The sequence below is a fragment of the Mustelus asterias genome, chromosome 10 (genome assembly GCF_964213995.1).
Source record: "Mustelus asterias chromosome 10, sMusAst1.hap1.1, whole genome shotgun sequence".
Lineage (NCBI taxonomy): Eukaryota > Metazoa > Chordata > Chondrichthyes > Carcharhiniformes > Triakidae > Mustelus > Mustelus asterias.
In genome coordinates this window covers 118,657,043-118,683,788 of record NC_135810.1, presented here as the reverse complement: position 1 = coordinate 118,683,788, position 26,746 = coordinate 118,657,043, and the positions used below count along the sequence as shown (strand labels likewise).

The 26,746-nt window shown below is 46.3% G+C and overlaps 1 protein-coding gene across 2 annotated transcripts in view; it reads right to left on the bottom strand.

Moving 5' to 3' along the window:
- Window positions 1-813: 813 nt before the first annotated feature.
- Window positions 814-26,746, bottom strand: part of sts (steroid sulfatase (microsomal), isozyme S) — a 99,974-nt gene continuing 74,041 nt past the window's right edge. For both annotated transcript variants that reach the window (XM_078222528.1, XM_078222529.1), the window contains exons 8-10: window positions 12,139-12,298; window positions 8,237-8,358; window positions 814-1,324 (exon numbers count right to left, since the gene is read on the bottom strand). In XM_078222528.1, the coding sequence (XP_078078654.1) occupies window positions 939-1,324; window positions 8,237-8,358; window positions 12,139-12,298 (668 nt within the window). In that variant the 3' untranslated portion in view covers window positions 814-938. The remainder of the gene's footprint in view (window positions 1,325-8,236; window positions 8,359-12,138; window positions 12,299-26,746) is intronic.

The following is a 26,746-nucleotide window of genomic DNA, read 5'->3' as shown; positions in this document are numbered from 1 at the left end:
AAGTCATTTAGCTTGAGCAAGACTGTCGGTATAATTTTACTCCAACCATCTTTCATTTCAGGGGAGTGCGAGAGATAGAGGGCCCTATTTTACCATTTTGATTCTCAGTGTTGGGCGGACTTGAAACTGGGAGTTTTTCAGATCCGACTTCTAGACCCGTCCTCAGGCGCCCCCAATACGCACTCTGCCTGCAAAAATATCAGCGATTCCGAATCGCGCTGCACAAGCCTGTGGGCGGGCTTAAAGCGCCCGAAACTCGGCGCCTCCAACTGCGCGCGCGCAGAGAAAAAATGATAGAATGCTGTAAATGCATTTAAATGGCCGTCGCGCCCGTTTCAAGCACGGTCCAGGTCCTGGCCATTTTCGGGCCTTGGTAAAGGGGGAACTGGCCCGGAGGTGGACGCGGGATCGCAATACTCGCCTCACCAAGTTTTCGCACCCGAAAACGGATGCAATGCGATGGTAAAATCGGTCCCAGAGTGTGAAAGACAAGAGGGTGGGATTCTCTGGTTCTTCCTGTCGGATGTTTTCCCACAGCGGAGGCGGCTCCCCATTGGCTGCCAGCGGGATCTTCCGGTCCCATCAAAGTCAATATCTATTTGCCTTGCTCGCTGGCCGTGCCGCCGGAGAACCCACCGCGGGGGTGGGGGGAGGGGAGGGAGGGGGAGGGGGTGGGGTGGGGGGGGGGGGGGGTGTCAGCTTCGGTGGGACCGGAAGATTCCGCCAACCGGAAGGGCTGGAAAATTCCCATCCAGTGTGTGCGAGAGGGATAGAGAAAGAGAGAGGGAAAGGTGAAGTGAAAAGAAAAGGCAGAAAAAGGAAAGAGGAAAGGTGACAACAAGCAAATAGAGAGAGAAAAATATGGCTGCCCCCACACGCATTTCTCCCCTTCAGCCTGGGCTGGATTCACACTCAGGCCTCAGCTGTAGGAAATGGTTCTAATTCGTTGTCCCATTCAGCTCTGTGCTTCTGTTTCCATCATTGTCACAGTGACATTGATCCCACGCAGTGCTGCAGCACGGCTGGAGCCAGGGTTTCCAAATGACATTGTCGAGTGACAGCTGATTGGGCACGGGTGCCAGATTCCCCTGGTGCCTCTCCACCGCCTCCCCCATCACCTGCAGAATCTGGTAGTACTGAGGTTCTGAGGCGGGTGTCAAAGGCAACGACTCTGCCGGGTCTCTTGAAAGGTCGTAGAGCAAAGGTGGGTTGTGCTGACTGACGAAGCTCCCGAAGCACAAGCAAACGTGCGTGTCGAAGCAACCTTGTGCCCCTTCTGGATTGAAGTTTGGTGTGAAGAAGTGGGCTTTCCACATGGAGGAGCCTATGTTAAATGTAACAGGGTAGACAGCACATGAGGTTATGAGAATATTGAAGAAACCATGACTATTGAAAGCTGTGACAATTCACTTGGGTACAATGACCATCTAGCAGCAGAAGCCAGGCTAATCCAGAAGCCACTAGAATCATAGAATCCCTACAGTGCCGAAGGAGGCCATTCGGCCCATCGAGTCTGCACCGACTACAATCCCACCCGGCCCTATTCCCATAACCCCACATATTTACCCTGCTAATGCTCGGACACTAGGATCAATTTAGCATAGTCAATCCACCTAACCCACACATCTTTGGACTAGTATATACAGAATGTCCATCACATTGCCCAATTATGGACTGTACACTGTGAAAGCATCAGCCAAGTAAAATGCAATGCCTGAAATTCATTCCACTCAGCCAAATGGACAGAAAGCGGTGAAATACTTTTTACCGAGATAGTTTTGTTTTTATTTCTCCACCTAGCCCTCCCCCGCCAAGATCATTTACCCCTGCTGAAGTTACTGACTGCAATGGGATACCCTCTTATTAGCTCGAACGCCAGTTGGCATTTCTCAGCTGCGGGCCTGCGTAGCAAGTGTTTGGCAAGTCACCCGACCATGACAAGCCAAGCCTCACAGGAAATCCACACCTTCTCGAGAGCACTTAGGGAGGCACGGGGTAGCACAGTGGTTAGCACTGCTGCCTCACAGCGCAAGGGTTCGATTCTGGCCTCAGGTCATTGTCTGTTTGGAGTTCTCCCCGTGTCTGCGTGGGTTTCCTCCGGGTGCTCTGGTTTCCTTCCACAGTCCAAAGATGTGTGGGTTAGGTGGATTGGTCATGCTCAAATTGACCCTAGTGTCAGGGGGCTTAGCAGGGTAAATACTTGGGGTTACAGGTATCGGGCATGGGTGGGATTGTGGTTGGTGCAGACTTGATGGGCCGAATGGCCTCCTTCTGCACTGTCGGGATCCTATAATTAGGGATGGGCAATAAATGCTGGCTTTGACAACGATGCTCCCATCCCAAGGATGAGTAAATAAAAAAGATCTACTCCTCAAACAACATATTATTCGATCTGAATTGTACCTAATCCCCACCTTCAACTGACCTTGATTCCCATTTTACGATGTTTGGAGGTTGATTAGTGGATAATGTCATAAATATATGTGGCCCGGTGAATAGGTCTTTAATTGCCTTGTAGGTGTGAAAAAATATACAATACAAATCAGAAGCAACGAGAAACTCTGCTGATTTAAAACCCCTTTATTACACCTTCATCTATTTTTCTGCTGTCTTTTGACTCAATATGGTCTCATAGATACTGGTAGTTGTCTGCGACATAGAAACATAGATGATAGGAGCAGGAGGAGGCCATTTGGCCCTTCGAGCCTGCTCCGCCATTCATCACGATGAATGGCTGATTGCCCAACTCAATAGCCTATTCCTGCTTTCTCCCCATAACCTTTGATCCCATTTGCCTCAAGTGCTATGTCCAGTTGCCTCTTGAATACATTCAATGGTTTGGTATCAACTGCTTCGTGAGGTAATGAATTCTACAGACTCACCACTCTTTGGATGAAGAAATGTCTCCTCATCTCCGTCCTAAATGGTCTAACCCGAGTCCTCAGACTGTGACCCCCTGGTTCTGGACTACCCCCCCGCCCCTCCCCCCCACCACCAGGAACATCCTCCCTGTATCTATCCTGTCTAGTCCTGTTAGAATTTTATAAGTCTCTATGAGATCCCCCCTCATTCGTCTGAACTCCAGCGAAAACAACCCTAACCCAGTTGCGAAGATAAAACTGCTATGGGAATTTTACCGTGGCAGCATCCATTGTAAATCTGCACATGGGAAATTCAAGCTGGACAGGCAAAGTGCACAGACATATATCTAATATTTTGGGTGGGATTTTCTGGCCCTTCCCAATGGCAGGCTCACCCAGTCCTGTCGAAGGCAGCCCTCCCCCGTCACGGGTTCTCTGGCGGTGGAGGGTGTGAACCACGGGAAACCCCCTGCCGGCCAATGTTGGGCCATCTCCGCTGCCATGGAGGGGACGGAAAATCCCGCTCCATACATTTGCTACATTATCCACTACCCAACCTCCAAACATGGTAAAATGGGAATAAAGGCCAGGTGAAGGTGGTATAATCAGACAGTCAGCATGGATTTACAAAAGGGAAATCATGCTTGGCGAATCTATTGGTATTTTTTGAGGATGTAACTAGTAGAGTTGACTGAAGAGAACTAGTGGATGTGATTTATTTAGACTTTCAGAAGGCTTTCAACAAGGTCTCATATAACGGACTACTATGTAAAATTAGAGCACATTAGATTGCATGTAATGTCTTGAGGTGGATAGAAAGCTGGCTAGCAAATAGGAAGCAAAGAGTTGGCATAATTGGGTCTTTTTCTGATTGGTAGTTAGTGACTAGTGGGGTTCCGCAGGGATCTGTGCTAGGACCCCAACTGTTCACATGATATATTAATGATTTGGAAGAGAGAACTGGATGTATTATCTCCAATTCTGCAGATGATACAAAGTTGGGTGGGAGGGTGAGCTGTGAGGAGGATGCAGAGATGCTTCAGCGTGATTTGGACATGCTGAGTGTGTGGGCATCTGCATGGCAGATGCAGTATAATGTGGGTAAATGTGAGGTTATCCACTTTGGTAGCAATAATAGGAAAACAGATTATTACTTGAATGGGTGTAATTTGAGAGAGGTGGATACTCGGTGAGATCTTGGTGTCCTTGTGTATCAGTCGCTGAAAGTAAGCACGCAAGTACAGCAGGCAGTAAAGAAGAAAATGGTATGTTGGCCTTCACAGCGAGAGGATTTGAGGATAGGGATAGAGATGATTTGCTGAAATGGTATAGAGTGTTGGTGAGGACACACCTGGAGTATAGTGTGCAGTTGTGGTGCCCTTATCTGAGGAAGGATGTCCTTGCTATGGGGGGAGTACAGCGAAGGTTTACCAGGCTGATTCCTGGGATCGGTTAGGATTATGTTCACTGGAGTTTAGAAGAGTGAGGGGGGATGTCATAGAAACTTACAAAATTCTAACAGGGTAGATTCAGAAAGAATGTTCCCAATGGTGGGGGAGCCCAGAACTAGGCTTCATAGTTTGAGGATAAGGGGTGAACCTTTTAGAACAGAGGTGAGGAGAAATTTGTTCCTGGTGAATGTTTGGAATTCACCATCACAGAAAGTAGTTGAGGCGAAAACATTGTCTGATTTCAAGAAGAAATTAAATATAGTTCTTGGGGCTAAAGAGATCAAGGGATAAGGCGGGGGGAAGGGGGAATCAGGATATTGAATTTGATGATCAGCCATGATCATAATGAATGGCGGAGCAGGCTTGAAGGGCTGAATGGCCTACTCCTGCTTCTAGTCTCTATGTTTCTATCTATGATTAAGGTGGGATTAAAGACTGAGGGCGAATTGGACAAGGCTATTTCAGATGGAACCCAGTTCCCATTTTTATATAAAAGTTTATTTATTAGTCACAAGTAGGCTTACATTAACACTGCAATGAGGTTACTGTGAAATTCCCCTATGCTATATGCTTCCGTTCCTGTGTTCATATTTAGAATGGAAACAGTCCAGGCAAACTTGGCACACTGAAACTATACCCTGTGAAGGCATGGGGAGTATAACAGCAACCTGACAATTTACATGATCTGTATCCGTTATAACGGGCAGGAGATTCAGAGGAGATCTGAGAAAAATCTTTTTCACTCAGAGGGTGGTGGGAATCTGGAATGCACTGCCTGGAAAGATGGCGGAGGCTGGAAACCTTTCAACCTTTAAGAAATATTTGGAGAAGCATTTGAAATATCAAAACATTCAAGGATATGGGTTGAGTGCAGGAAAATGGGATCAGTGCAACTTTAGTGGTAGATAGTATTGGTGCAGACCCGATGGGTCGAATGGCATTTTCTTCACGTATGACTTTATGGCTGGAATGTTACCGTTGTTCACACTGGTAGGATTTTCCAATCCCGCTGCAGTGAATGGAGATTTGGCTGGGCACCAAATTCTCTGACCTCGCTGCAGCGGGAGCGTGGCGTGACCGGCCGGTAAGATCACGTCCTAAGGGTCAATAGCATTATGGATTTAAAATAAATGTCTAATTTGGTCATGATGATGGGAAGTGTATCGAAATTTAAAACCTATACATCTCAAAAGTAGTTTCTTTTTAAATATCCTATTTGAGTACAGCCCTGTTCCAGTTATGCAACCATTCGAGTGCTGCTGTATTGTAAATCAGTTGGTTTCGTATGAATGCATGAAATATAGCCCCAAAATAATTACATTTGTGTATTACGAAGACATGTTGTAAAAGTTTGTGGACTAGATATGCAGGTAGGTTATGCAACTCACCAGTGTGATTAGAATGGGTAAAATGCTCATGGAAGATACTCCCTACAGTATGATCCAGAACTCAAGATGACTCTGTGTCCCCAGTTGTTCTGTTTCTTGGTGTCTTGTTCAGTGAATCAGGGGTTACGATTGTTAACAACCTGCTACCAGGCCCTTGGTTTTCTGAGCCACTTTTCTTACTGTTGCTTCCGATGCTCTCCTACCTCTTCAACATGACTTATTTCTGTTTTGTTTTAGGCTTATTGTCAGCTGTGGTTCAGCAAGTCCCACTCTTGCCTCAGGACATTGTAAGTTCAAGCTTCCACCTCACAGCCTTGAGCACATAATCATAGAATCCCTACAGTGTAGAAGCAGGCCATTTGGCCCATCCAGTCTGCACCCACCATCTGACAGAGGATCTTACCCATAACTCCATGTATACCCCCCACTGATCCTCCTAACCTACTTATTTTGGGGCACTAAGGGGCAATTTAGCATGACCAATCAACCTAACCTGCACATCTTTGGAGTGTGGGAGGAAACCAGAGCACCCAGAGGAAACCCACGCAGACACGGGGAGAACATGCAGACTCCACACAGGCAGTCACCTGAGGCTGGAATTGAACCCGGGTCCCTGATACTGTGAGGCAGCAGTGCTAATTACTGCCACTGCGCTATCCCAGGCTGACGTCTTGTGATGTGATGTACAACTGCAACCTTGACTACCCTCTCAAAGGGAAATAAAAAATTCCAGGACACTCATCAATATTTACCCTTCAACCAGTATCACTACAAAATAGACCAATATTTTGGATATATCTCGTTGTTACTTGTGGGATCTTGCTGTGTGAAAATTGTCAGCTGCATTTTGCTGCATTGCAAATAACTTCAAATGCTTGTTTTGGGATGTGTGGATGCTACAGGATGCCGTTTAAATACTAGTGGGACTCCACGAATGAATAAAGACGTAAGGGAACCTATGAGGGTTAGGGAAGAGTCAAACATTAAGTACATTGGCAGCGAAGGGGAACATGGTAAGAGAGAATGTGAAGAGATTAGAAGGAGTCAAAAAAAAAGGCAAAGGGGAACTATGAAAGTAAATTATCAAGGAGTATAAAAATAGTAGAACACATCAATTAAAAAAGGAATGTGATGAGACGAGGACCATTAAAGGAAAGACATGATAATAGCACAGCCAACAATAGAAGGATGTCAGAAATATGATTTAATTATTTTGCTCAGGGAGAAACAACAGATGGACATGACATTGAATGATGAGATAAGTAATGAGATAAGGACATTTAAAATAAAAGAACAGGAAGGATTGAATAAACTAAACAGAGCCCTATTAATATATTTTATGTTTAAGGGGGCTGACTTGAGATTCAGTGTTTTGCTACAGGGAGTTGATTTGTTTGGAGGGAATGCAGCAGATGCTGGAAAGCAGGATAATTACTCACTTCAGCCATGCAGGTATTTATTTAGCAGAAGGATTAATGAGCTTTTGTTTACAAAAAAGAAGGACCCCTGGGGTGTTTTCTTTGATTAAAGTAATGGAAAGTGCGTTTGGTATTCAGGGTCATAGGGTCATGTGATACTAGAGGTGTGAGGAGCGAGTTTTGTGGCAGAGAAAAATAGCTTGATGTTCAGTTGATTGGGGTGGGGGGGGGGGTAAAGATAGAAACCTACAAGCAGGTCTCCCTGGCTCTCAAAAGTCTCTTTGGAACATTCTCGGTTATTATCCAAATCAGAGCAAGTATGCCTGAATTTGCTAACTATATTTAAAGTGGGGTTTAAGTCTATACGAGAAATATTGCTTAATTGGAAATGAAATAGTGATAAGTTAGAAATGAAGAGTTGCTTCTTTTCATGTTTAAAGATTGATCAACGGTTAAGAGTTAAACTGTCTCACTTAAACATTTTAAACACTTAAAAAACTGTGCTATGAATAAAGTTTGTTTTGATAAAAGATCCCTAATTTGTCAGTGGAATTACTTCAACAGTGAAGCATCCTTTCCTCACACTTATGCTAAAATTTTATGCTAAAATGCTGAGATTGGAGGGGACAAGCTCATTTTTTACAAATGTAATGAACTAAATATTACAAGAGCTATACTCTGCCAGGCCTTTTTAAAAGAAAATTCTTTCCTATCAGGGCTGCACTGTAAACTAACCAGTACTGACAAAGTAATTTTGTGGGGATATGTATACACATTTGTGCAAAGGAACTATTTGCCTTCTCATGTAATTGTATCAAAGATTTTAAAAAGTACACTTGTTGAGCTGAACTTGAAATTCACCAACGCTCACAACTATTCTTTGATTGCCCTCCAAAAACCCCTTTAACTATTTAAACTAGTGCCTCAATGGGGACTCCTGGAGCAATGACCTTGGAGAGGTGAGAGAGCAAAACTAGGCAACACCAAAGGATAAATGTGTGTGAACTGCAGAATCCACTGGAATGTCTTGCAATTGAATATCTTAATATACCAACTTCTGTATTCTAGTAACCTCCGTGACTAGATCACATGACTATACCAGAAAGGAAGAGACTTACTGTGCCTTGGATGCCAGCGAACTGCACTTAAATAACTGTTACAGTAGTGGAAGAGAAACTCGTGCTCCGACTGCTGTGTCTCACCGAGGAGCAAAGGCATGAGGTCGCGGCCATCGATGATCCTAGGGGAGAGGAGGGTAAAGGCAGGCTTAGTATTTCTGTTACTCAAGAAAAACACAAGGTCAATTGTCAGCTGATATCAGAGGGTAGATGTGATAACGGCCATGGGGGATCATCAATAGATCTCCCCATGGGAATCGTAGAGTTTGAGCTCCCCTATTGAGGGAGTGGAAGCTTCCCCAATCGAAAAGAAGCAGCGGGGGTTTAAAATCAACTGTCTCTACTTGGGCTGACAGTCAAAGGACTTCTGGGCTTGAACCGTGTACTGTAACTGCAGGAGCGGTGCTTTAAGTTTAAGGTTTACTAGTGTCACACGTAGGCTTACATTAGCACCGCAATGAAGTTACTGTGAAAATCTCCTAGTTGTCCCCGAGTCCTCCGGTGCCTGTTTGCGTGCACCGAGGGAGAATTCAGCATGGCCCAATGCACCTAATCAGCACATCCTTTGGACTGTGGAAGGAAACTGGAGCACCCGGAGAAAACCCACGCAGACACAGGGAGAATGTGCAGATTCTGCACAGACACTCACCCAAGCCGGGAAGCGAACCTGGGTCCCTGGTGCTGTGAGGCAGCAGTGCTAACCACTGTGCCACCGTGCCGCTTCACTACGTAACATTATTCACGACGTAAATGAAGACTGTTGGTGATGGAAGGTTGGCCTCGACGAGATTATGACAGTGAGTGAGTGATGGTCGGGTGAGAGAGAAGAGGGAAGAGTGTAAGTGATCTGAACTGAAGGATGCCTGTGATTGAAGGTCAATAGGAAAAGAGCTAGCACTCTATATGTAGAAAGGAATGCCTCAGTGGACTTCATGGAAACAAAGACAGTGAACAGGCTGGGCGTGAGGGCACGGGTGGAAGAACAAGCGTAGGAATGGGAACTGGACAAAGGGTGAAAGAAGAAAGTTGGAGAGACGGCTCAAGGTGGCAGAGGCTGTCGGTCCTGGTGCAGGGGGAAGGGGTCGTGATCAGTAGAATTGTTCCCGCGGGGTGGAGGGTGGGATAGAGGGAGGAGATCACAGGGGTAGGATGGGGCAAGACCACCGGGACATTTGATTTGATTTATTTTTGTCACATGTATCAATATACAGTGAAAAGTATTGTTTCTTGCGCGCTATACAGGCAAAGCATACCCTTCATAGAGAGGGAAACGAGAAAATGCAGAATGTAGTGTTACAGTTATAGCTAGGGTGTAGAGAAAGATCAACTTAGTGTGAGGTAAGTCCATTCAAAAGTCTGATGGCAGCAGGGAAGAGGCTGTTCTTGAATCAGTTGGTACGTGATCTCAGACTTTTGTATCTTTTTCCCGACAGAAGAAGGTGGAAGAGAGAATGTCTGGGGTGCAGGGGGTCTTTAATTATGCTGGCTGCTTTTCTGAGTCAGCGGGAAGTGTAGATGGAGTCAATGTGTGGGAGGCTGGTTTGAGTGATGGACTGGGCTTCGTTCACAACCCTTTGTCGTTTCTTGTGGTCTTGGACTGAGCAGAAGCCATACCAAGCTGTGATACAACCAGAATGAATTCTTTTTATGGTGCATCTGTAAAAGTTGGTGAGAGTTGTAGCTGACACGCCAAATTTCCTTAGTCTTCTGAGAAAGTAGAAGCATTGATGGGCTTTCTTAATGATAGTGTCGGCATGGGGGGATCAGGACAGGTTGTTAGTGATCTGGACACCTAAAAACCTGAAGCTCTCGACCATTTCTACTTCGTCCTCACTGATGCAGACAGGGGCATGTTCTCCACTACGCTTCCTGAAGTCGATGACAATCTCCTTCATTTTGTTGACATTGAGGGAGAGATTATTGTCATCGCACCAGTTTACCAGATTCTCTGTCTCTTTCCTGTACTTCCTCTCGTCATTGTTTGAGTTCCGACCCACTACGGTGGTGTCATCAGCAAACTTGAAAATCGAGTTGGAGGGGAATTTGGCCACACAGTCATAGGTGTATAAGGAGTACAATAAGGGGCTGAGGACACAGCCTTGTGGGGCACAGGTGTTGAGGATGATTGTGGAGGAGGTTGTTGCCTATTCTGGTCTGTGGGTTAGGAAGTTCAGGATCCAGTCGCATAGGAGCTGAGCCCCAGGCCACGGAATTTGGAGATGTGTTTCGTAGGAATAGTGGTGTTGAAGGCTGAGCTGTAATCGATAAATAGGAGTCTGACATAGGTGTCCTTGTTATCTAGGGGTTCCAGGGCTGAGTGCAGGGCCAGGGAGATGGCATCTGCTGTGGACCTGTTGCGGCGATAGGCGAACTGTAGTGGATCCAGGTAGTTTGGGAGGCTGGAATTGATTTGTGCCATGACTAACCTTTCGAAGCACTTCATAATGATGGATGTCAGAGCCACCGGCCGATAGTCATTAAGGCACGCTGCTTGGCTTTTCTTAGGTACCAGGATGATGGTCATTTTCTTAGATAGGGACCTCAGATTGTTGTAAAGAGAGGTTGAAGATGTCTGTTAATACCCCTGCCAGCTGATCTGCGCAGGGTCTGAGTGCTTGTCCGGGTACCCCATTCGGGCCCGTCGCTTTCTGTGAATTGATCTTTGAGAAGGCTGCTCTGACGTCTGCAATGGTGACCTCAGATAAAGGTTCATCCGAGGCTACCAGGGTGGAGGGGTGCTCGCGCTGACCTCTTGCTCAAAACGGGCATAGAAGTGGACGAAAGGTGTGCTATAGTCAAACATTTAAGTTAGAGGAAACTATTGGCACTGAGTGAGTGCTCGGACTGTGGGACTTTGTGGAGGAGAGGATGAGAGCTGCATCATTCCTGAAATGGTGTAGCTTGTTGAAGGACTAAACAAGGACAGCCTTCAAGGAATTGAATCATGACAAAACGGTCATAAAAATAACTTGCATTTATTTAACACTTTTCACCATCACGGGATACATCAAGACCAATGAAATACTTTTGAACTTTAGCCCTTGCTGCAATGGAGGAAAGGATGGCATCCAATTTGCACACAGCAAGCTCCTAACAAAGAGCGATGGCCAGATCATGGCATGCTGGTTAGGTGCATTGGCCATGCTAAATTCTCCCTCAATGTACCTGAACAGGCTCCAGAGTGTGGCGACTAGGGGATTTTCACAGTAACTTCACTGCAGTGTTAATGTAAGTCTACTTGTGACTAATAACTAAACTTTTTAAAATTAGTGTCGCAACTAGGCTTACATTAACACCATGATGAAGTTACTGTGAAAATCCCCTAGTCGCCACACTCCGGTGCCTGTTCGGGTACACTGAGGGAGAATTTAGCACGGCCAATGCACCCTAACCAGCACGTCTTTCGAACTGTGGGAGGAAACCGGAGCACCCGGAGGAAACCCACACAGACACGAGGAGAACGTGCAGGCTCCACTCAGACAGTGACCCAAGCTGGGAATTGAACCCGGGTTCCTGGCGCTGTGAGGCAGCTGTGCTTAACCACTGTGCCACCCTGGCGGGGGTACTTGTTAAATTTAATAAGTAAAGTTAAACTAGTTGGTGACACTGGTTGAGTAGAAATGTTGGCCAGAACACCAAGCAGAACTGCGCTGCTCCAATTTGAATAGCGCCATACATAACCTGAATGGGGCAGGCAGGGCCTTGATTTAACATCTCATCGAAAAGATGGCACATCTGACAGTGCAGCACTCACTACAGCACTGGAGTGTTGATCTGGATTATGTACCAAGTCTGTGGAGTGGGATTTGGAACACACAATTTTCTAAATCAGCGGTTACGGTGAGTTAAAGCTGGCATCCAAACTTCACACTGTGGCCTCCTCCCTCCTCCCGGATGCTTACCTGTCTGTCGGCATGGTGGCGTTTGACAGTTTGACGATTGTCGGGAAGAGGTCCATGTTACTGGTCAGCTCGTCCACAGACTTGCCCGCTGCTAACACTCCAGGCCATCGGAGGAGACCCGGCACCCGGATGCCACCCTCCCAGTTTGTTGATTTTCCTCCTAAATATTAAAAGAAAAACCCAAAAGGCTGTGAAGAAGATCAAACGTGGACAGAAAGCTGAATTAATGGAAACATTACTGGTCACATACCCATCAGGGGTTCTTGATTTGATTTAATTTATTATTGTCACGTGTATTAGTATTGTTTCTTGCGTGCTATACAGACAAAGCATACCGCTCATAGAGAAGGAAATGAGAGAGTGCAGAATGTAGTGTTACAGTCATAGCTAGGGTGTAGAGAAAGATCAACTTAATGCAAGGTAGGTCCATTCAAAAGTCTGATGGCAGCAGGGAAGAAGCTGTTCTTGAGTCGGTTGGTACGTGACCTCAGACTTTTGTATCTTTTTCCCGACAGAAGAAGGTGAAGAGGGAATGCCCGGAGTGTGGGAGTCCTTAATTATGCTGTCTGTTTTTCCGAGGCAGCGGGAAGTGTAGACAGAGTCAATGGACGGGAGGTTGGTTTGCGTGATGGATTGGGCCCCATTCACGACCCTTTGTGGTATCCTGCGGTTCTGGGCAGAGCAGAAGCCATACCAAGCTGTGACACAACCAGTGGTGCATCTGTACAAGTTGGTGAGAATCGTAGCGGACATGGTGTGGGCATAAACGGTTACTGCATAATGATGGTCACGTATTTGCGATTGGGCAAACTACAATTGTTCTCTTCAGACCAGCCTTGGTGAAGGTGGGGTTTATCAAAGATGCTCAAAATTTCGAAGGGTTCTGACAGAGCTAAGGAGAAGCTATTTCCACTGGCAGAAAGGTCAGTAACCAGAGGGCACAGATTTATGACAATTGGAAGAAAGAATCAAAGGTGCAGCAAGCAGAATTGTTTTTTAATCTTGTATTTATTTCCATTGTGATTAGGAATGCACTGTCTGAACGTTTGGAGGTCACCTTCAAAAGAGCATCAGATAAATACTTCCTTTTTATTTGTTCTTGGGAATTGAGCATCCCTAATTGTCCCAAAGGAGGTTGTACAAGACATTGGTAAGGCCACACTTGGAATACTGTGTACAGTTCTGGTCACCCTATTATAGAAAGGATATTATTAAACTAGAAAGAGTGCAGAAAAGATTTACTCGGGTGCTACCGGGACTTGATGGTTTGAGTTATAAGGAGAGGCTGGATAGGCTGGGATGTTTTTCTCTGGATCGTCGGAGGCTTAGGGGTGATCTTATCGAGGTCTATAAAATAATGAGGGGCATCAATCAGCTAGATAGTCAATATCTTTTCCCAAAGGTAGGGGAGTCTAAAACTAGAGGGCATAGATTTAAGGTGAGAGGGGAGAGATACGAAAGGGTCCTGAGGGGCAATTTTTTCACACAGAGGATGGTGAGTGTCTGGAACGATCTGCCAGAGGTAGTCGTAGAGGCGGGTACAATTTTTTCTTTTAAAAAGTGTTTAGACAGTTACATGGGTAAGATGAGTATAGAGGGATATGGGCCAAACGCAGGCAACTGGGACTAACCTAGTGGTTTAAAAAAAAAAGGGGCAGCATGGACAAGTTGGGCTGAAGGGCCTGTTTCCATGCTGTAAACCTCTATGACTCTAAGGTGGTAGTGAGCCGCCTTCCTGAACCACTGCAGTTGACGTGGTGTGGGCAACCCACAGTGTATTTATCCTCTTTTGTTTGATCTGACTGAGTGACCTGCTGGGCTGTTTCAGAGGGTAAGTTGTAGCCCAACCACGATGGCTGTGGGCCAGCAGTCGTGTGTGGGCCAAAGCTGGTAGAGATGGAAGACTGCCTCCCCTGAAGGACATCAGGGGAACCAGATGTATTTTTAACAACAATCTGCTAGTTGCATGATCGTTATTGATGAGACGAGCATTTAATTCCAAATTCATTAATTCATTTCACTTAAATTCCCCAGCTGTCATTGTGGGACCTGATCCTGTGCATTCAGAGCCGTAGCCTGGTCTCTGGATGACTAGTTGAGAGACCGAGAGAGAGACCGAGAGAGAGAGAGACCGAGAGAGAGAGAGACCGAGGGCGAGAGAGACCGAGACCGAGAGTGAGAGAGAGAGAGACCGAGAGAGAGAGAGACCGAGAGCGAGAGAGACCGAGAGCGAGAGAGACCGAGAGAGAGAGAGAGACCAAGTCATAGAGGTTTACAGCATGGAAACAGGCCCTTCAGCCCAACTTGTCCATGCTGCCCCCTTTTTTTTTAAACCACTAAGTTAGTCCCAGTTGCCTGCGTTTGGCCCATATCCCTCTATAAGACCATAAGACATAGGAGCGGAAGTAAAGCCATTCGGCCCATCGAGTCCACTCCACCATTCAATCATGGTTGATTTCAACTCCATTTACCCGCTCTCTCCCCATAGCCCTTAATTCCTTGAGAAATCAAGAATTTATCAATTTCTGTCTTGAAGACGCTCAACGTCTCGGCCTCCACAGCCCTCTGTGGCAATGAATTCCACAGACCCACCACTCTCTGGCTGAAGAAATTTCTCCTCATCTCTGTTCTAAAGTGACTCCCTTTTATTCTAAGGCTGTGCCCCCGCGTCCTAGTCTCCCCTGTTAATGGAAACAACTTCCCTACGTCCATCCTATCTAAGCCGTTCATTATCTTGTAAGTTTCTATCAGATCTCCCCTCAACCTCCTAAACTCCAATGAATATAATCCCACGATCCTCAGACGTTCATCGTATGTCAGGCCTACCATTCCTGGGATCATCCGTGTGAATCTCCGCTGGACCCGCTCCAGTGCCAGTATGTCCTTCCTGAGGTGTGGGGCCCAAAATTGCTCACAGTACTCCAAATGGGGCCTAACCAGTGCTTTATAAAGCCTCAGAAGTACATCCCTGCTTTTGTATTCCAAGCCTCTTGAGATAAATGACAACATTACATTTGCTTTCTTAATTACGGACTCAACCTGCAAGTTTACCTTTAGAGAATCCTGGACTAGGACTCCCAAGTCCCTTTGCACTTTAGCATTATGAATTTTGTCACCGTTTAGAAAATAGTCCATGCCTCTATTCTTTTTTCCAAAGTGTACGACCTCGCACTTGCCCACGTTGAATTTCATCAGCCACTTCTTGGACCACTCTCCTAAACTGTCTAAATCTTTCTGCAGCCTCCCCACCTCCTCAATACTACCTGCCCCTCCACCTATCTTTGTATCATCGGCAAACTTGGCCAGAATGCTCCCAGTCCCGTCATCTAGATCGTTAATATATAAAGAGAACAGCTGTGGCCCCAACACTGAACCCTGCGGGACACCACTTGTCACCGGTTGCCATTCTGAGAAAGAACCTTTTATCCCAACTCTCTGCCTTCTGTCTGACAGCCAATCGTCAATCCATGTTAGTACCTTGCCTCGAATACCATGGGCCCTTATTTTACTCAGCAGTCTCCCGTGAGGCACCTTGTCAAAGGCCTTTTGGAAGTCAAGATAGATAACATCCATTGGCTCTCCTTGGTCTAACCTATTTGTTATCTCTTCAAAGAACTCTAACAGGTTTGTCAGGCACGACCTCCCCTTACTAAATCCATGCTGACTTGTCTTAATCCGACCCTGCACTTCCAAGAATTTAGAAATCTCATCCTTAACGATGGATTCTAGAATTTTGCCAACAACTGAGGTTAGGCTAATTGGCCTATAATTTTCCATCTTTTTTCTTGTTCCCTTCTTGAACAGTGGGGTTACAACAGCGATTTTCCAATCCTCTGGGACTTTCCCTGACTCCAGTGACTTTTGAAAGATCATAACTAACGCCTCCACTATTTCTTCAGCTATCTCCTTTAGAACTCTAGGATGTAGCCCATCTGGGCCCGGAGATTTATCAATTTTCAGACCTTTTAGTTTCTCTAGCACTTTCTCCTTTGTGATGGCAACCATATTCAACTCTGCCCCCTGACTTTCCTGAATTGTTGGGATATTACTCATGTCTTCTACTGTGAAGACTGACGCAAAGTACTTATTAAGTTCCTCAGCTATTTCCTTGTCTCCCATCACTAGATTACCAGCGTCATTTTGGAGCGGCCCAATGTCTACTTTTGCCTCCCGTTTGTTTTTAATGTATTTAAAGAAACTTTTACTATCATTCCTAATGTTACTGGCTAGCCTACCTTCATATTTGATCCTCTCCTTCCTTATTTCTCTCTTTGTTATCCTCTGTTTGTTTTTATAGCCTTCCCAATCTTCTGACTTCCCACTACTCTTTGCCACATTATAGGCTCTCTCTTTTGCCTTGATGCATTCCCTGACTTCCTTTGTCAGCCATGGCTGCCTAATCCCCCCTCTGATAACCTTTCTTTTGTTTGGGATGAACCTCTGCACTGTGTCCTCAATTACTCCCAGAAACTCCTGCCATTGCTGTTCTACTGTCTTTCCCACTAGGCTCTGCTTCCAGTCGATACTCATCTTACCCATGTAACTGTCTAAACACTTTTTAAAAGAAAAAATTGTACCCACCTCTACTACTACCTCTGGCAGATTGTTCCAGACACTCACCACCCTCTGCACAATACCACTATACCATGAAAGGGAAACATTTGCAGCATTATTTGGAAAAAGCAGAGAAGTGGGACTAATGGATCTTTTAAAATGACTGCACAGGCATGTTGGACCCATTGGTAAATGGCATTCTTCAGTTCTGTAAGATTCAACATGAGCTTTGAAACTTTTTAATTTGATAAGAGGTCGTATTCTGAATGTATCACATCAGACAGGAACATACAAGCCTTTTTACAGGGGCCGTGAGAGAGATGCAGTAGTATACTGATGGAGCTGAAAGTCTGGGTCTGTACCGCCATCAATATTTTATCAAGGGTCACAATTCCTAGCAGCATCTTGCTCAGTGGTCTCACTCAGGGGATCTCTGGCACGCTGCATCAGACACTGACACAATAACAAGTTACTGCAGAGTGTTGGAAATCTGAAATAAAATACAGTCATTGCTGGAAATACTCACCAGGTCGGGTAGATTCTGTGGAGAGAAACAGACTTAGGGTGGGCTGTTTGATCAGGGTGGAGGGCACAGGCTGGTGGGCAGCCTTCCTGCCCCAAGGCGAATGGAGGCCCTTAAGTAGCCCCCTAGAATACCAGCAGCAGTTGGGTTTGCCTGTGGTCGACTGGGGAGGGGGTCCTTTCCATTCACGGACTGATCGGGGAACCTAGCATCGGAAAGCGGGGGTCCTGCAGGAAGGCACCCCCACCGCCCTTATTGTCGACCCATCTTCCCCAACCACTCCCCTCAATAGTCCTCTCCTGGCATCCCCACCGCTACCCTACCTAGTATAATAAGTCTTAAGAGGCAGAAGCCCCTTAACCAAAATCCCTTTATTTACAATTCCAAATATAGTACACAGAGTGCTATCAGTCAGCAGTTAAATACAAGGAAAAGACTCCCTGATTGGCCCAGTTGACTCCTTAATCAGGGAGTTCATATTCCAATAGGCCAACCTCAATGGCCTGATTGAAATCATTACACCTAGCTCTCTCAAAGGGATCCCGTGCTGTTCCCCGGTGAAGTTCCCAGTGCAACACCAACAATGGCAGACAGTTCTTGGGGATGGGATTTCCACCTTAACTCAATGGGAGGCCGGATGCTGTTGGGTGAGTGCTGGATTGCCTTTAGATATCACCAGGCCTCCGGAAATGTTTGACACCGAGTTCCCACCAGTTTTGACGTTGGTAGATGTCAAGCCCACCCAACGGCTGGGGTTTCCCGGTCCTGTCCATGGCGGCAGCACCCGTGACGGGTAGGACGGAAAATCTGATGACCAGCAAAATATCCGCTGACTTTCGGCAGGAATTTCTGATTCTGTTCATGGGCAGGAGCTGAAAATCCCAGCCAACATTCCAGGTCAATGATCCTTGATCAGACCATCTAATGCAGGAGCTCACAAATCAAGGTAGTACCAGCAACTGGATCCTGAGCCCCCGCCCCTCCTGAAAGGCAGCAGTGGCCACTGGAACTGGTCCCTAAAGGAACTCTTGCAATGAGCCACCTTGATGAAACTACAACTCCTGCTATGCTCTGTGGTGAGAGTCCAGCTGGTAATTGAGAAATCACAGAAGCCCTACAGTGCCATTCAGTCCATCGAGTTTGCACCGGCCACAATCCCACCTCGACCCTATTCCCGCAACCTCACATATTCACCCCGCTAAAAAGTGTTTTGGGTTCCTTTGAGGTACACTGAGGCAGAATTTAGCATGGCCAATGCACCTAACCAGCACGCCTTTCAAACTGTGGATGGAAACCAGAGCACCCAGAGGAAATCCACGCAGACACGGAGAGAACATCCAGACTCCCCACAGGCAGTGACCCAAGGCTGGAATCGAACCCAGCAGGCCCACACTAACACCGCAATGAATCAGACCCAGGAATCCGGGTCCCTGGCGCTGTGAGGCAGCAGTGCTAACCGCTGTGCCACCGTGCCCTCTGGATAGACTGGAGCTGGCCTCCATTTTGCTGCCGCTGAGTTCGATCCAGTGGTATTCTCCACCCAGCCCTCGGGCCACTGATCGTTCTTGCTGCCTGCAATGCCACTCTCCCACTCATCGCCAACATCCACACACCATTTCCTCGCTCACCCCTCTTGCTCCTTCACTTGCTTCCTTGTGTCTCTCCACCTCCAACCCTGGCCTTGAACTCAGAACAAGGACCAGATTCATGTTGATGGAGGAATGAGGTTTGGAAACCAATCGCTCCTTTTCTGTCTTTTCATCTTGTGCCATTTTCTATCCTAAGCTAAGGAGCGAACAGTCCTTTGAAACGTACAATGGCCAAATGTCATAATGACCATCAGAGGGCAGTGTAGAACTTCAAAAGTTCTGGTGGAAAAATTGGTGGGAAGGGCAGCCAAGTGGCAGATGAAGTTCAATGTGGAGGAATGTGATTTGTAAGAACACAGAGACAAAAAACATAAAATAAAGGGCCCAACGCTAAACAGGTGCAGAAGCAGCGACCTGTGTGTATTTGTGCTCAATTCATTGAAGGCGGCAGGACAGGTTGAGGGAGCAGTTAACAAATCACATAATATCTTTGGCTTAGAGTACAGGAGCAGCTGGCGATGTTGAACTTGGGTAAGACGCTGGTTAGTGCTCAGCTGGAGTACTGTGTACAGATCTGTGCTCTGCACTTTAGGAAGGATGTGAAGGCATTGATTGGAGGGAGAGCAGAAAACATTGACAAGAATGTTTCTAGGGATGAAGAACTTCAGTTATGAGGATAAATTGGGGAAATTGGAACAGTTTTCCGTGGAGAAAGGAAGGCTGAGAGGAGATTTGATAGAGATGTTCAAAATCATGAGGGGTCTGGACAAAGTAGACAGGGAGAAAAGGTTCCAACTCTTGAAGGGATCGAAAGCGAGAAGGCACTGATTTCAAGTGATTAGTAAAAGAAGCAAAAGTGACTAGAGGAAAAACGTTTTTACACAGCGGGTGGTTAAAGTTTGGAATGTAGAAAGTGACAGGGACAGCTTCAGTTGAAGAGCTCAGAAGGGAATTAGATAGTTATCGGAAAAGGATAGTGATGAAGATTGTCAGAGAATACAGCAGGATACAGATAGGCTGGAAAATTGGGTGGAGAAATGGCAGATGGAATTTAGTCCGGACAAATGCAAGGTGATGCATTTTGGTAGATCCAATTCAGGTAGGAGCTATAAAATAAATGGCAGAACCATCAGGAGCATAGACACACAGAGAGATCTGGGAGTACAGGTCCACAGATCCTTAAAAGTGGCAGCACAGGTGGAAAAGGTGGTGAAGAAAGTTTGTGGCATGCTTGCCTTCATCAGACAGGGCATCGAGTATAAAAGTTGGCAAACTATGTTACAGTTGTATAAAACGTTGATTAGGCCACATTTGGAATGCTGTGTTCAATTATGGTCACCACACTACCAGAAGGATGTGGAGGCTTTGGAGAGAGTACAGAAAAGGTTTACCAGAATGTTGCCTGGTATGGAGGTATTAGCTAAGAGGAGAGATTGAATAAACTGGGATTATTCTCCCTGGAAAGATGGAAACTGAGGGGCGACCTGATAGAAGTTTATAAAATTATGAGGGGTTTGGATAGAGTGAACAGTTGGAAGCTCTTTCTCAGGGCAGAAATGACAATTACAAGGGGGCCCAAGTTCAAAATAAAGGGGGAAAAGGTTCAGTGGAGATGTGCGGGGGAAGTTTTACAGAGAGTGCTGGGGCCTGGAATGCACTGCCAAGTGAGGTGGTTGAGACAGATACGTTAGCGACATTTAAGACTTATCTGGATAGACATATGAAGAGATGGGGAATAGAGGGATTCAGGCGGTTGGTCTAGATAGGACAATGTGATCGGTGCAGGCTTGGAGGGCTGAAGAGCCTGTTGCTATGCTGTACTGTTCTTTGTTTGTTCTTTGAAGAACGTGCAGCGTTACGAGGAGAAAGCAGGAGAATGGCACAAAGTAAATTGCTCATTTGGAGAGCCGGTGCAGACACAATGTGCCGAATGGCTTCCTGCGCTGTAACAATTCTGTGATCTTGAGGTGTTTGTAACAACAAATACTGATCCTACTGTAGCTGGCTGCTGTCTGAGATTACACAGGAGACAGGGAGATCTCAACTGTTGCTGCATTGACCTCCAAGTTCCCCTTAGGAACGGATACTGTTCCAGCAGTTATTTGCAATCCACAAGAAAGATAGCTCCCAGGCAGTCCTGACGAGGCAACTCCACAGTCAATTAGGTTAAAGTTTATTTATTAGTGTCACAAGTAGGCTTACATTAACACTGCAATGGAGTTACTGTGAAAATCCCCCAGTCGCCACACTCCGGTGCCTGTCCGGGTACACGGAGGGAGAATTTAGCACGGCCAATGCACCCTAACCAATTGTCACCCTGGACTGTTTCAGCAGTTATCGACAATACACGAGGAATCCAGCATATTTCCAAATTGACTTAGCCTTTTGCTCAATTGTCACCAGGCCGAATAATGACAACTGACAATGAAAGGCTGGGAGGCATCAACCTCACAGCTTTCCCATTGGAAACATCAGTTGAAACAGACATATAATCGATGTTGCTCATGTCACTCTTCAGGTCATCCATTGCTGGAGACACTAATGCATTTGTGACGAAAGCGTTGGTCTGTGTACCAGCACAGCAGAACGTTTTCCATCACGCAGCTCTCAATTAACACAGATTTACAGTCCATTGCCCGAAAGCCGCGGTCAGGCTTTGCAAGAAGGTACGCAGATATGCCTTCAGTTGCAGGATTGTTAAATCCACTCTCTCCGTGAATCTCTCAAAACAATTTGCAGCGCTACTGCTTCTAGATTCAACCCACAATTTGTGCATTTTCTTTTGAATACAGTTCCTCATACAGTCATAGAATCCCTACAGTGCTGAAGGAGGTCATCTGGCCCATCGAGCCTGAACCAACAACATTCCCACCCAGGCCCTATTCCCATAACTCTATGTATTTACCCTGCCAAGCTCCCTGACATTAAGGGGCAATTCAGCATGGCCAATGCACCTAACCAGCACATCTTTGGAGTGTGGGATGAAACCAGAGCACCCGGAGGAAACGCAAGCAGTCACAGGGAGAATGCACAAACTCCACACTGACAACCATTCAAGCCAGGAATCGAACCCGGGTCCCTGGCACTGTGAGGCAGCAGTGCTAACTACTGTGCCACCGTGCCGTCTATCTCAGCCCTTCCACCATGACTAGCTGAGAATGTTGACTTGCCGCACTTGCAGTGCACATCACTCCCAAAAGGAGAGTGAAAGTAAGAATGCTAAATTGACCCTCGTGTCAGGGGGATTAGCAGGATAAATATGTGGGGTTATGGGAATAGGGCCTGGGTGGGACTATGGTCAGTGCAGACTTGATGGGCCGAATGGCCTCCTTCTACGCTGTAGGATTCTATGATTCTATGAAAAGGTTAGAGCTTGCCTCTGTTCCCCGTCGAAGCCCCCACAATATTTTTCCAGATCCAGGCCCCTGGGGAAGGACAACTCGAAGGAAAAAAATGATCGGGTTTTGTGCTGACAACACAAACATGGGAGCGGGGGGGGGGGGGGGGGGGGGCGGGGAGGTGGAAGAGGGCAGATCAGGAAAAGAAATGTCATCTGCAGGCTCAACAAAGCAATCCCTAAAATATAATGTAACTCAAGTGGGGTGTGCAGGACACATTGTCCACAATACAGTACAGACTGCTGCTGCTGACACCCTGCCCCCATTGTTTCATTGAAAAAAATTACAAAGAGTTCCATATCCACACCATTCAAACAGAATGAAAGAATTCTATGACATTGTTGATTTGGAGTTTCAGAGCCCTCCGAATGTCAGCAACATTTGCTGGCTTTCTCTGATGCCTGTTGTTCACAGGGTGCTGAGGCTCTGAAATCTCACTTTTGCTCGCATGTAAAAGCCCCGACAGCACCATGGGCGAAGCCTGGCTCCAGTTCTGTTTTTGCACAACTAATTGTCTCTCCTCAATGTCACAACAACAAGCAACGGGTGAACAAAATGCAAATGGCGTTGCACTGAGACTGCCAGAGCTGAAGGAAAAACTGATCGGAAGAAGAGATGCCTACTTCATGGAGCTAAAGGTGAGGGGTCTTTTTAACTCCACAAGGGAGCAGCAGTGGCCTATATGGTCCGTCGCGACCACTCTGCCATTCAGTATGGCATATACTGGCACTGGAGGGGGTGCAGAGGAGATTCACTAGGTTGATTCCGGAGTTGAGAGGGTTGGCTTATGAGGAGAGACTGAATAGATTGGGACTATACTCATTGGAATTCAGAAGAATGAGGGGAGATCTCACAGAAACATATAAGATTATGAAGGGAATAGATAAGATAGAAGCAGGGAAATTGTTTCCACTGGCGGGTGAAACTAGAACTAGGCGACATGGCCTCAAAATAAGGGGGAGCAGATTTAGGACTGCGTTGAGGAGGAACTTCTTCACCCAAAGGGTTGTGAATCTGTGGAATTCCCTGTCCAGTGAAGCAGTTGAGGCTGCCTCATCGAATGTTTTTAAGGCAAAAATAGGTCGATTTTTGAACAATAAAGGAATTAAAGGTTATGGCGAGTGGGCGGGTAAGTGGATCTAAGTCCATGAAAAGATCAGCCATGTTCTTATTGAATGGCGGAGCAGGCTCGAGGGGCCAGTTGGCCTATTCCTGCTCCGAGTTCTTGTGTTTTAAAATTTTTTTTAAATCTGTTTAATTGTGCATTGTGGAACAAATCTTTCTCGTGCCCTCTTCGTAATGAAAATCCTGATTAGTGGCTGTTGAGTTCTCCATTATCACTGCAGCACCTTTAATCCTGCGTCAATAGCCAGATTACTGGAATTTCATGCTGAGAAAACTTTAGTCCTCGTTTTGGAGTTTCTCATTCAAGGGCCGTCATTGGAAATTTCATGAGGGAGACGGCGGACTCTTCACAAGCAGAGTGTCCCACCCACCTCTGATATTGGTCAAATGTTGCTGCACAATTGCATTTCAATGCAGCCACCTCACAATCATTTTGCTTCCACCTTTAGTGTCGATTGTGGGGCAGCGGGTGTGATGAATGCCACACGATGCAACATCACCACCTATCTGTAAAAGATCAATCCAAAGCTTGAGTTTGGAGCAGTTATAACTTGATGCGAGAAAAGACAAGGAGTGCGATTGGGCCGATAGGCCCACTCGATGGGCCGAGTGGCCTAATTCTGCTCCTATGTCTTATGGTCTTATGGATTCTCTGGGTCCATTAGTTGCAGGCGCAAATGATCTTTTTTCTACTGTTGTGAAGTTAGTGTTTGTAAAATTATAAAAAGACTTCTAAAATGCTAAGAGTTGAAAAATTTCATGGTTCTATTAGAAAAGGTAGTTTTTTTCCATACTGGAGAGAAGCAGGTACATCCTGTACACAGACTGAAACATTATATCGCAAGCCTAGGCAGTGGTGCTGCCAAGACAACATGTTGTTTTTGAAGTTTGCCCAATCAATTTAAAATAGGCATTTGAATAGCAGCAGCCTATCAGATTTGAATTTGATGTTTTTGTAGCCTGTAAACCAATCCTATTGTGGGGACTTTTGGCATGTCATCAAGGGTATAGAAACATAGAAACATAGAAAACTACAGCACAAAACAGGCCCTTCGGCCCCACAAGTTGTGCCGAACATATCCCTACCTATAACCCTCCATCCTATTAAGTCCCATGTACTCATCCAGGAGTCTCTTAAAAGACCCTATTGAGTTCGCCTCCACCACCACTGACGGCAGCCGATTCCACTTGCCCACCACCCTCTGTGTGAAAAACTTCTCCCTAACATTTCCCCTTTACCTACCCCCCAGCACCTTAAACCTGTGTCCTCTCGTAGCAGCCATTTCCACTCTGGGAAAAAGCCTCTGAGAGTCCACCCGATCTATGCCTCTCAACATCTTATACACCTCTATTAGGTCTCCTCTCATCCTACGTCTCTCCAAGGAGAAAAGACCGAGCTCCCTCAGCCTATCCTCATGAGGCATGCCACTCAATCCAGGCAACATCCTTGTAAATCTCCTCTGCAATCTTTCAATCTTTTCAACATCCTTCCTGTAATGAGGCGACCAGAACTGAGCACAGTACTCCAAGTGGGGTCTGACGAGGATCTTACATAGCTGCATCATTATCCCCGGACTCCTAAACTCAATCCCTCGATTGATAAAGGCCAGCACACCATACGCCTTCTTAACCACCTCCTCCACCTGCGGGGCCGATTTTAGAGTCCTATGGACCCGGACCCCAAGGTCCTTCTGATCCTCTACCGTACTAAGAGCCTTTCCCTTTATATTGTACTCCTTCATCCCATTCGACCTGCCAAAATGGACCACTACGCATTTATCTGGGTTGAAGTCCATCTGCCACTTCTCCGCCCAGTCTTGCATCCTATCTATGTCCCTCTGTAACTTCTGACATCCCTCCAGACTATCCACAACCCCACCAACTTTCGTGTCGTCGGCAAACTTACCAACCCATCCCTCCACTTCCTCATCCAGGTCATTTATGAAAATGACAAACAGCAAGGGTCCCAGAACAGATCCCTGGGGCACACCACTGGTGACTGACCTCCAATTAGAAAAAGACCCATCTATACACACTCTATGCCTCCTTTGGGCAAGCCAGTTCTGGATCCACAGGGCAGCAGCCCCTTGGATCCCATGCCCTCTCACTTTTTCGAGAAGCCTTGCATGGGGGACCTTATCGAACCCCTTGCTAAACCGGAAGTGGGCTGTATCAGAACCAGTTCCCAGCTCCCGAGAGCCAGAAGACAGCCACTGCCTCTATTAGCCAGCCTGTGCCACAGTTCACAGCTTGAGAGAGAGACACAGCGAGCAACTATCTAACAGTGTAACAGCCACATGTATATCTTAAAAGAAAGCCTCATTTTAATCGTAAAGGTACCAATATAAGATAGTGAAGTCAGAAGAAAATCAGCAAAGGCAGAAGGTCCCAGAAGACGACAAACCTGGTTATATTTTGAGTGTGACAAGAAATTCTATTCTTTTTGTTAATAGGTGGGAATTATAATTATCGAAACAGCATTCCGTTAGAACAGTGTTTTATCTGGTTTGTTAATAGTTTAGTTAACCTGTCCACTGTTAGATGAATAAAGTGTTAACTTGTTGCTTTTTCAGAGGGAGTCTCAGGTAGTTATTTTGATTTAACCACGAAAAGTTGCTGAAATGCAGATAATCCCCCTTCTCACACACTCTCTAACAGATTATGAAGGGAGGTACTTCTCTTTGAGTGATTGAGTGTTAGCTCTCAGAGAAGGTCAACCTTCCCCTTTGTAACACTACATTGATCATGCTGCTGGCACTGACCACTGCCGCCACCGCCTCACTGGCAGCATTTGTGACTTTGCTGGGTGGGTCCTCCTTCCAACCCGTGGGCAAATAGTGGCCTGCTTCTCCTCCACTGCATCCTGGGAGCTGGTCTTCTCGCTGCCATCTTCCTGGCTTGAATGAGAGTGAGTGTTGTGAAGCTGTTTAAATGCAACATCCCTTAATTGAAATGTTCAGACGATCCCTGGGCCGGTTGAATCAGACCCTCAAATGCAGCGTTTTCCACACGGGTCGCTTTCTGATCGCACTGCCGATGACACTGGGAATTGCACCAATTTTCACGCCAGACATGACACTTTGGGCGGCACGGTGGCATGGTGCTTAGCACTGCTGCCTCACCGCGCCAAGGACCCGGGTTCAATTCCTTGCTTGCGTCACTGTCTATGCGGAATTTGCACATTCTCCCCGTATCTGCGTGGGTTTCCTCCGGATGCTCCAGTTTCCTCCCACAGTCCAAAAGACGTGCTGGTTAGGTGCATCGGCCATGCTAAATTCTCCTTCAGTGTACCCGAACAGGCACCGGAGTGTGGCGACTACAGGATTTTTACAGTAACTTCATTGCAGTGTTAATGTAAGCCTACTTGTGACTAATAAATAAACTTTTTACTTTACTTTTTGGCCATTTTGTGGGAACAT